Source organism: Vipera ursinii (genome assembly GCF_947247035.1).
Source record: "Vipera ursinii genome assembly, chromosome: 10".
Lineage (NCBI taxonomy): Eukaryota > Metazoa > Chordata > Lepidosauria > Squamata > Viperidae > Vipera > Vipera ursinii.
Window position 1 is genome coordinate 12125991 of NC_139520.1, and position 12034 is coordinate 12138024.

Sequence of the window (12034 nt, forward strand, 5' to 3'; positions counted from 1 at the left end):
TAACTAAACTCAGTTTCTCTTATCCCTCTGGAATACACTACATTTCCTTTCTTCTGGGAATCAAGCCCACTACATTCCATCACAGTATCAGATAGAAGAGGTTTTGGGAAGTGGACTTTTCTTATGCATTTGAGATCGTATGATTGATATGTACCCTGAGAAATACAACTTTTGAGATTGTTGCATCTCTAACGCTTCTGAACACTGTTTCAGTGATGGCACTGAGAGTAAAGGTAAAGGTTCCCCCGCACATGCGTGCTAGTCGTTTCCGACTCTAGCGGCCGGTGCTCATCTCCGTTTCAAAGCTGAAGAGCCAACACCTGTCTGAGGACGTCTCTGTGGTCATGTGGCCGGCATGACTAGATGCCAAAGGCGCACGGAACGCTGTTACCTTCCCACCGGAGTGGTCCCTATTTTTCTACTTGCATTTTTAACGTGTTTTCGAACTGCTAGGTTGGCAGAAGCTGGGACGAGTAACAGGCACTCACTCTGTTACGCGGCACTCGGGATTCAACCCGCCAAACTGCCGACCTTCTGATCGACAAGCTCAGCGTCCTAACCCACTGAGCCACCACGTCCCTAGGGCTAAAATATTTAATTTCATGATTGTGTATGCAAATAACAAATAATTATTAAAAATGTCTACATCCCCCTATAGGTTGTCAATGTACACCACATCCACTGTTATCTTTATGTATCTGCACAACCTTTGTGCAGGATCATCAGGTTTTTTTTTTCTCTTCTTCTTAACATTCATACTACTAACTATGCCTGGAAATTGCTATGCTTGGTAACTAAAGAGGAAAAAGTAAAATTGCTCCTCCCTATAGTGCAGAGGTCTTCGAACTTGGCAACTTTTAAGACTTGTGGACTTCACCTCCCAGAATTCCTCAGCCAGCCACAAACCTTAAAGTTGCCAAGTTTGAAGACCCTTGCTATAGTGTCTCGCATTACTATTACATTGCAAGTGATTAAGTTATTATTGATGGGATTTTCAGCATTTTCTATGTTAAGCCATTGTTGCCTGTTATAAGCATACCTTATAGGGCTGTTTTTAGCATCAGGGTCTTTGGCATGTACCCGTCCAACTGGAGCACCCGGCCCTGCGTTCTCTTCCACTTCGAGGATGTATAATGGTGCTAAAAACATGGGGGGCTCATCAGCATCCTCAACACTGATCTTCACAGTCACCGTATCCTTGAATGGCCCATTGCTGATGAATTTGGGGTCAATATATATGTTGGCTGCCTCCACCTTCAGGCTGTAGGTTCTTTTGGTTTCATAATCAAGTTGCTGGAGTCAAAAAGAAAAGAAGAAAATACGAGGATTATTTTTTTATATATTTTTTTTAACAAACAACAACATAAAAGATAAACCTTCTTAGAGTTGAATTCAATCCTTACTGTTTTCATGGATCCATCCATCCCTGAGGTTTTTTTTGGTCAGCATTATATAGACGGCTTGCCATTGCTTTCTCTCTGCATCATTTTTGATTTCCCAGTTTGGCCTCCACCCTGAGTTTTCCTCATAATCTCCCGCAAAGTACTAACCAGAACCAGTCCTGCATAGTTTCCAGCCTAGATTAAGTGAGCCAGATGCTGCCAGATGCTGAAACCACATCCATTTCATTTTTCTACTTACCTCCCATGCACACATAATTCCTATATTTCTTTTAAAAGCTTTTTTTTAAAAACCTAAACAATATTTAAAATATCATTTTAAAATATGAAAATCATTTTAGATTCATTGAGAATATAGTATCTTCCCTACTTTTCGTTTGGGAAGAGAAATAAATTTAGGATAGTCTTTGTTTGAGGAAATATCACAATACTTTCAGAACCATGCAGATTTATAGGTAAAATGGGAACTGAAATGACTCCTTCACTGACCAATGTTCAAAACTGTGGAATTGAACAATATGAACTTAAAGGGCATCTTATGTTTTATGACCATTTCTACATCTCCAAGGTCCAGCCTGTAACCTTAAGAATTAATAAGATGTTATTAAGATTACAAGAAAAACTGTGGTATAGATGGACACTACTGTTAACTAAACCATGGTAACATTTCCTATTTTTTTTATATTATTCAAGGCATAAGTACCAGGAGGGGAGTTATAATCTGGATGCCCATGTTTAATAATGCCTGGTCTAAATGTTCCCAAGTGCTAGAGCTATTACTGATAGCATTGCTCTTATAGCAAATCAGGGAGCTTCATTCTATAACAGTTTATAGATTCTGATATCTAGTTGCTCCTGTCTGGGCTCATTTCCAATTAAAATATAGATACCCAATTGAGTACTTCACATTTCCCATTTCCATACATACATAGACATGTGCATAGGTCTCTAACATGCATAATTATTGTGAGTTATTCTGACCTGCTCAAGTCAAAATAGATTTGTTAGGATATAAATTTAATAATGACAAAGCACCCAACCACCTAAATACACCTTAAGAATTATGGATGAACATATGCAAGGAGCAGAATGGAAAGCTACCTTAAAAATGCCACCTTTTTCATAAACAACTCAAGGCAGAAAATATACCAATACACCTTTCTTCACTTGTTTTCCCCACAACAGTAACCCTGTGAAGAGAATTGGGCTGAAGAATAGTGACTGGCTCAAAGTCACTGAGCCATTTTTTTTCATGCCCAAGGCAGGACTACAACTCACAATCTCCTGGTTTCTAGGCCACTACATCCAACTGTCTCTCTTTAATTTTATCTCTTTAACCCACATACAAATCAACCTAATGAAAATACCTCAGACTCAAACACATGACTCTGGTTAGTTAACAGAGGGGAGGGGAAAGAAGATAAAACAGATAGCAGAAAAACAATAAACAAGAGCTAATACAGGACCCAAGTTAAAATCTTCAACACAATCTAATTAAGATTTAGGTTCAACTATACATCCTTGGAATAAGAACCTTCCAAAATAGCTTTGGAGATGGTTCTAGGAATTGTAGAATTGATTTTAGGAACTTAAATGGCACCCTCTCTGCTATAGTTAGGTTGCTATAAGGCCCTGACTGAATACTGTAGAACAATCCCCCAAATATAGAAATACTGATCAGTGGAGTCCTTGGTGATCTCTGAACTTGGTTGTTTTTTTGCAGACATTTCATTACTCAACTAGGTAACATCACTGACTACTGATGTTACCTAGCTGGATAATGAAACATCTGAAAGAAAACAGCCAAGCTCAGAGAGCACTAAGGACTCCACAGTTCAACCCTGAGTTGCAAATATTAGTTTCTATTCTATTGGTAAACACTAATCACCTGCAATGTTGGCAAAGTCATTAGTTTTACAGAAGCTGAGCAGAGCTGTTTCCATTGCCATTTTGCATACAATGTTTACCTTGGTGACTTTGGCTGTGAAATGAAAGAAAATAATTTTTGGAATAGCGAACTGGAAGCTAAAAGTGGCTTTTGTTAAACTGCAAGATGGAAACACAGTCCTGATCAACCCATGCCTGCTTTATTTCCCCCTTTTTTATTTTTATTTTCCTCTTTCTTTTTTTCCTTTCAATCAACGGAGACTGCATTCAGAAGGAATCTTGACAGCCGAAATTAAGTTTTCCTCAGGAAAAAAAAAGCATGCAGACACAAAAGAAATCCCTTGTAATTTTCACATTATCTGAAAATTCACACTGTCTTGCCAACTTGAAAATAAATGCTTCATTATAACTAAGGCAATCCCCTTCATTTATTTCCAAGTTAATATGCAGTATGCTTTGAAGAGGGAACAGCGTTGATTTCTCAAGAGGAGGATCAGTAAAAGAATAATGTACTTTTCTCCACTTTAAAATGATGTTAAGCAGCTTCTATGCACCAGTACTTTATTTTTATAATCTCTTTCCTTTCATTTCTGGCTCCAAGCCTTAAGAGGTAAGAGTAAAATGGGATGCCGGAAGTTAATCATAGCTTTGTAAACAAATTATCCCAAACTGCTTTTGCTCTGATTTTTTTTACCATGAGTGATAATTCTATGGCTATTATATGTTTCATGATGCATGGAAAGGAAGTAAAGTATGTATTATCTATTCAGGAATGGAATGAATGCATTTCTTACCTTCTTAAGCTTCACAACGCCTTCCTGAGTCTCATAATCGGTTGTGATTTCAAACACTTCTATACCGTCACCATCAATGATGTTATAAGTTACTAAACCATTTTCTCCAATGTCTGGATCTTTCGCTTTTACTCTTCCAGCTTCCTCACCAGGAACGGCAGCTTCCGATATTGACATCTGATAAACACCTAGGCAAAAAAAAAAAAATGGTGCTTATCAGTAAATGAGCTACTGCTAATTCCTTCGGGAGTATTTACTTTATTGACTCCATCAAGATATGCAAAAACTAGCAGAGGAAACAGAGAGAGAACACCGACACATTCAGAGATTCTAAGTCAGATTCATGAAGCAATTCACCCATTAAAAGGTCTCTTGGCACGTAGTGTTTTGCCCCATCGCACTTTGTTTTTCTCAAGAATGGTTTAATTAAAATAGAGAAATGCTATTTTGGCAGGCTATAAGGCAAAACTCTTCTCTCAGTCATTATGGACTTGGGTGGTCTTATACTTTTTTTTAAAAAAACTTCTTGTATGGAGGCTGTAATGGAAATTCTTGCTTTTCCACTTACTTTTTTCCCTCCAGCTTTTTTTTTTCCTCATATAATAAAATACACAACTGCTGCCTAAGTGAAGTCAATTCAGATGTGTGCTTATAAAAATCCATTTTTGAACTAATCCACAAAACATTTGGCTCTTTCTGGAGTTTCTGGAGCACATTAACCCTTTTCATTAATCCAGTTAAGATGAGGGACAATGTGAACACAATTCAGGAGACACAAAACTGTAAAGAATATTGACATGAGGGAGGGAGGGAGGGAGGGAGGGAGGGAGGGAGGGAGGGAAGGAAGGAAGGAAGGAAGGAAGGAAGGAAGGAAGGAAGGAAGGAAGGAAGGAAGGAAGGAAGGAAATTGTTGGAATGCCTGGAAAGGCGGTGAACAAAATACTTAAAAGAGCAGCAATAAGTTGAAGAAAACTGAAATAAAAGAACCAGTATTTCTTTTTATTATATACATAGAGTGCAAGCTTGACATATAGACACAATTGCCCCGGGCCCCTAAGACAGAGGAAACTGTATCCAACTATGATTTAATCCTTATAAATGATTAGTTGGGTCAATACTTGACTTCCTAACTCATTCCTATCCACAGAACTATTAAAAACAATGCCACACCCAAACATTATAAAGGAAAACTGTCATAAAAATTAGGAAAATTAGGGATTTCACTACTTCACTTCTTTTCAATATATCAGAATTCATATACAGCCATATTGTGGGTACTGCATTGGTATTGGGTAGGCTTTAGTGGAGAAATCATACCACTATTTTATTTTTTTTGACTGGCTTGTAAGTATTTAGAGGATCACCTGGTGTAGGTACAAGTGACCTGGATGATTTGTGTGCCTTGAGTGGCAATGTTGAGAGTGAGGTGCAATCAGGATTGTGGCAGAGTACAAGTGAAGTTCTAACAGCTGCTAATGATTTAATTGGGGTCATGCTGTGCAGCACTAGACATTGTGCCTGAGTTTGTGTATTTATATAATTTAATCATTTTCACTCATAAATTACCCACAAGCTGTTGATGCCTTTTATTTGCCCACATATTTAAGAAGGGTTAAATCTCCCCCTAATGCCCGTTTCATATTTGATGCATCAGTGATGGTTGTGTACATATTCACTTCTAAATACAAAAATAAAAATATGTAAGCAAATTTAAAAAAAAACTCTCATAACTTGACACCTTCATAAACTAAATGGAGCCATCAAAAAGCAACCGACATGCAGGTTCTGTCATTCTTGAAGACTATTGTTGAAACCAGTCTAAACTGAGAAGCAACCATGAAACCTGCTTTTTAAGAACCTGGATGTTGTCTCTGCTACGCTCACAAATTCATAAAAAAAGATGGAGAGTTGGGGTGCTTCGCTTTGCATTTTTTATTTTATTTTAACGTTGGTCTCTTGTCTTACAGTGCATAACTATTTCTCTCTAAAATGCATTTCCATTGCTTCCATCCTCCATCTGTCTCCGTTAACAGCATTTCCCACCAAAAGTCTAGACCACATGCCACTGATCTCAGCAGGAGCGTATTGTTAATACATCATCGTCCAGTATGTTTTCAAAATGAGGCGGCACAAAAGTCCCTACCTCCTCCTGTGCCTTAATCCTCATCTTTGAAATGGTTCACTGTGTGTCCCTGGAAATGGTTCAACTCTTTTATGTATTTTTTTTTTCCTTTACAAAAGAGTTTTTTTAAAAACACACACACACACAGGCACACACACACAACCTCAGAATGTAAAATATGCCTGAGATACCTCTTGATTCCTTTTGTACATGAATCTATTCCAGACAGAGAAAATGTTTATGGATTAATCCCGAGTGCCGCATAACAGAGTGAGCGCCTGTTACTCGTCCCAGCTTCTGCCAACCTAGCAGTTCGAAAGCACGTCAAAATGCAAGTAGGAAAATAGGGACCACTACGGTGAGAAGGTAACAGCGTTCCGTGCGCCTTAGGCATCTAGTCATGCCGGCCACATGACCATGGAGATGTCCTCGGACAAGCGCTGGCTCTTCGGCTTTGAAACGGAGATGAGCACCGGCCCCTAGAGTCGGAAACGACTAGCACGCATGCGCGGGGGAACCTTTACCTTTACTATGGAATAATAAAAGGATGAAACCAGGAGGAAGAGGCTCCTTCACAAAATAGCTGCTATGGCAATCGTGCACCATTGAAACATTACCATCTACAAAAATCTAAGTTGCCAGGCTGGTTACTCTCATTCAGTCTCAGCTCCTCAGATACCTTCTAGTATTTGAGTTTACCTTTGGATTTTTCTAGACAAGTAGGCACATTTTCCAGAGTATTGGCCACTACCACTTACCATTCTTAACTGTTAAGAAAGCAAGTGTGGCTCTGTTAGGATTGCCATCCTGCTTCGCCATGCTTTGCGTGCTGCCAGTCTGTCATACGCAAACCGGGGTGGGGGGAGGAATTGTGGGGTGGGATAAGGTGTGGAGGTGTTAGTATGAGAGGAATCAAAACTACTCATTGTGCCATCCTGTGAGAGCCACCAGCAGTTCCAAGGTCACACTATGGAATGCAGCACCATCCAGCCCTGGGACTATTACTCAAACACTTTGTTTGAATTCAATTGGATACTTAAGAGATAACCCAAGGGGGACAGTGGGAGTAAGGGGAAAGCGAACCATATGCTTTGGGCACAAAAATCTCAACTATGGCTTTGCCTCTCTGTGACCACTTGACTTTAGTAAAGCGTACTTTTGCTACTAATGGAGTCTTTGTTTTCTAATCGACCAGAATGGGATGGTTGGTTGATAGGATCTAAAGGAACCAAGTAGAATCAAATTAATATATATTACAAGCTTGTTAAGCTACAGTCTCTTGACTTTCTGATGCAAAAAAGTTAAAACCTTATGAACAGAGACATTTAGGGATACCCTGTGTATTGCTTTGAGATTGAAGATATAACATTATTAACCAGAGATATTGGGTTTTCATTTCTAAAGACCACATGCCACTGGAGTTATTGGAGGACAGAAGCAGGGATCTTACATTAGGAGAGCATGGGTTTCAAAAATGGTTCAAAAAGGCGCTTCAGAACAGGGGTGTGGCATCTCTTTAAAGCAGCTTTATCTTTTTTTGCAGGCTTGTGACTCCTTAAAGAGTCTGTATTTTTAATGTGATTCCTTAAAGCAGCCATGTCCTTCTTTTGACAAACAGCCTCTGAATAAATGTAGCTGCTTGAAAGACGCACTAGGAAATGGTTGCTGGAATTGGGTATGTGTAGTTTAACGAAGAGAAGAGTGAGGGATGAAATGATAGCAGTGTTCCAATATCTCAGGGGCTGCCCCAAAGAAGAGGGAGTCAAGCTATTCTCCAAAGCACCTGAAAGCAGGACAAGAAGCAACGGATGGAAACTAGTCAAGGAGAGAAGCAACCTAGAACTAAGGAGAAATTCCCTGACAGTTAGAACAATTAATCAGTGGAACAATCTGCCTCCAGAGGTGGTGAATGCTCCAACACGAGGTTTTTAAGAAGAGACTGGACAGCCATTTGCCTGAAATGGTATAGGGTTTCCTGCCTGAGCAGGGGGTTGGACTAGATGACCTTCAAGGTCCCTTCCAAATTATTATTATTATTATTATTATTATTATTATTATTATTATTATTATTATTATTATTATTATTATTATTATCACCCTTTTACATGTTTCAAAAGCACCTCCTCCAAATCATTTTTAGAGCTCAGGCAGCCCCACCATTCTAGAAATCATTAATAATCATAATAAGAATATGATACCTAATTGCACAGAATCAATATATTACTGTATAAATGTTTGCTGGCAAATAAAAGAGGAAGAGGAGAATTACTCAGCTTCAGTGAGGCTTCTGGTATGAGAAACAGGATACATTGGACTTACTCTGTGGGAACTTCGGTGGGTTGTCATTGACATCTGTGAGGGTAATTGTCACTTTGGTGGTTCCTGAAAGCCCTCCCATGTGTCCTCCCATGTCCTTTGCTTGTATCACTACATGATATTCTTCCTTTGCTTCTCTGTCCATGTTGGGAAGAGCTGTTCGTATAATGCCTTCAGGAAAAAGGTCAGAAGAAAGGGTTCACAATAGGTTCGTCAAAGGTTTATCTCACCATAACTCTGTTCCACATCTATTCATTGGCAGATATTTGTTTAGATTATTGTACAAGAGAGAAACTGCCTTCAGCAATTGTAGCATACATCAACCTCAGGTCACTCCACCCATACTCCATAGATAAATATCTGCTATGGGTTAAAAAACAGATGGATGAAGAATATGTGGTTTTCATAATTTAATATGAATTTAATCTATTTGCATGTCCTGCACTTAGGATAATTAGAATGCAACTTTATAGACAATTGTGAACTTTCCAGTAGAAAAAAAATTGTATACATTGACTGGATTTTATACATGGGTATCTATATTCAGGGAAATACATCCATTAGAATTGCATTATATTGCTTAGAAAATGTAATGCCCCTCCCCCCCAAAAGTAGAATACTTTACGGGAGAAGAAAATTTTCAAACACGTTGTCTAAAAAGCACAAGACTGAAAAAAAAAAGAAAAGGAAGCCAAACACAATAGAAGCATCCATCTGTAAAATTGGATTCTGCAAGAGCTTGATAAGCTTTCTCCGTGATCTTGCCTGGTCCAGCTTATAATATGATGATTGTTGAGGTTTTAATGGAGAAGTCTGAGGAATTTGATCTTTGCCATATCCAATATGAGAACGGGCATTAGGATTTGCACACAAAAGGTTGATTTATATTATCTCATCTCTGATTGCTACCAAAAACAGCTGGCCTCCCAGTAGCAAAATGTTATTCCAAGCCTGTTGTAATAATCCCAGTATTATGTTGCTGCTGTTTGTTTTAGAAAAATGAAAGTGAGGCCGCATTGTTAGAAACATCTATTGCATTTTGGTCTTTATCAGTTTTTTTGGGTTTGGGATCATGATCAGAATGGGTTCACTAATCCATATGTAATCCAGGAATCAAAGCTAGGCTTAGATCTCAAAATTTCCACACTAGACTTCAAGACTAGTGTTTGTTCTGTGGTGGGATTTGGTGGGAATTTGAGACATTATGATGCTATTTTCTCACTGAAGGGAAATCGTGGCTTTATTTTTTCTCCAAAAAGAGAAAGAGAAAGAGGGAGGGAGGGAGGGAGGGAGAGAGAGAGGGAGGGAGGAAGGAAGGAAGGAAGGAAGGAAGGAAGGAAGGAAGGAAGGAAGGAAGGAAGGAAGGAAGGAAGGAAGGAAGGAAGGGCTACTTTGATGGCTTTATATCTAGGACATATCAAATGAGCGTATCTTAAACTGATAAACTTTTTATCCAATTTCCTCCTTCTCCACAGCTCTGCACCAGCTCATATTCAAACAGGGCGAACTGAATATGAGATTCCCAAATACTTGTATAGCAAACTTTCTATCCAGCAATAGAGTAATATAGTAATGTAACAAGGGGAGATTTAACAACATCCCTTTTCAATGATGTTTGCATCTGTTTTGGATGCAAAGGTTAAGACTATCACCCACATCTTCCTGAGCTGCAAGTATATTATATTACATCCTGAGCACTTCATCAACAAAGATTTGGACTGGCCCCAGTCTGCAGTTCTGTTCTTCCTACAGTCTCACTCAGTCACCACAAAGGCCACTTCATCCTGCACCATTGCAATCACAATTAGAAAAGGATTAGACCATTTTGAAACAAATGGTTTTATGTCAAAACCACTTAGCTAATGTTTCTTATTGACCCAGTGGCGTAGCGTGGGGGGTGCAGGGGGGGCCGGCCGCACCGGGCGCAACATCTGGGGGGGCGCCCATTAAGCTCGTCGGAGGGGGATGATTCTGCTTCACCAAGGGTCGGAGGAGCGAGTGAGTGGGCGGAGCATAGAAAGCAACCGCATTCGCTGCGCCCAGCCAGAGCGGGATCCCGTCCTCTCGCGGCTGCGGATCGCCTCCTTTCTCGGGTGGGGGTGGGGAGGCTTGGCGGCGTCTTGCCTCCCTCTCTTTCTCCCGCCGCGGCTCTCCTCCGCTTGGCTCTCAACCTGCAAGCCCGGCCCCCCCGCCCCAGCTCCCGCCCCCGTCTCCTCCTTTCCCGGAGGTAAAGGTAACAACTGCAGCCGCCGCACCTGCGGCTGCTTGCTGCTCCTCCTCCTCCTCCTCCTCCTCCTGCCGTATTGACTCTCTGCGGCCACTCGGTTCCCCCTGCAGGAGGCGATCAGGACGCCCCCCCGACACACGTCGCCAGCAGCGAGAGTTTCCAGCCAGTCCGGCGAATCTTTGGGGCGAGGTGCCAAAGAGAAGGAGGCGGCTTGGCTTGGATAAGCAGCGTCTGGGCAGAAAATAGGTCAGGCGCCACAGCAAGTATGAATTCCTGGGGTTCAGCCTAAGCAGGCAAAGCTGCAGGGTGGGTTGGTTGGCTTTTCCGGCTTTGGAATAACCTTGGGAAGCTGAGGCATTGTAAGTTGGAAGTCATTGTTTGTTGCCTAACATGTTGGGTCACCCCACACCACATGCTAAGCCATAAACCGTGGTTGGTATCCAGGGTTTAGGACAAGATGGAGAAAACTAGCCAATTGTGGGATCATAAATCTTGATGAAGCCCATCATCGCTCCATGTGATATATGCACTCAATCTACAAACGTAGTCCAAGCCTATTCACATCTGTTGTAAGGTCATTCTCTCGTGGGGTTTATCTTGACATCCACTAAGATTGGAACAAACATGCCCCATTAACCATTTTCAATGCCATGTCCTCTCTTTGTCTCATCCTAAATCACAGCTGAGGCACCTTAAAGTTGCCTTGTTTCAGTTTTAAACTAGCATTTTCCCTCTTCTCCAGAGACCCTTTTTTGCCTTGAACCTAACTCAGGGGTAGGCAACCTTGGCTCTTTTATGACTCATGGACTTCAACTCCCAGAATTCCTGAGCTAGTGGAAGAGACTCGAGTGCTAAAATCCACGGGTTGGGGGCGCAAATTACTTGCCTTGCCCCGGGTGCTGACAACCCACGCTATGCCACTGGAATTGACCTCCCCATCATATACTCTGCTCATATACAATCTCTCTCTCTCTCTCTCTCTCTCTCTCTCTCTCTCTCTCTCTCTCTCTCTCTCTCTCTCTCTCTCTCTCTCTGTCTACCACTTCTACATTTTAGCTTTTTTAATCGGCCATTAGTATTTAAGTTGAGTTAACTGTTTTCTCTCCCCCCCCTCTCTTCATTACCTAGTTTTGGTCTTTGAATGTATAGCAAATAACTAAAACCAGGGTACTTGGGATATGGAGTAAGGGACTAATACATTTGTTAACAAAATATACAGTAACCTCTGGAGGAATGGGGACTTTTGCTCCTGCTTCTGAGCATTTCAAGTTAGCAGCAGTGTTCAAAA

At 40.8% G+C, this 12034-nt stretch overlaps 1 protein-coding gene across 1 annotated transcript in view; it reads right to left on the reverse strand.

Moving 5' to 3' along the window:
• Nucleotides 1–12034, reverse strand: part of CDH11 (cadherin 11) — a 116277-nt gene that overhangs the window by 22193 nt on the left and 82050 nt on the right. The window contains exons 6-8 of the mRNA XM_083370509.1: nucleotides 8523–8690; nucleotides 4082–4269; nucleotides 1040–1293 (exon numbers count right to left, since the gene is read on the reverse strand). Coding sequence (XP_083226635.1) covers nucleotides 1040–1293; nucleotides 4082–4269; nucleotides 8523–8690 — 610 coding nt within the window. The remainder of the gene's footprint in view (nucleotides 1–1039; nucleotides 1294–4081; nucleotides 4270–8522; nucleotides 8691–12034) is intronic.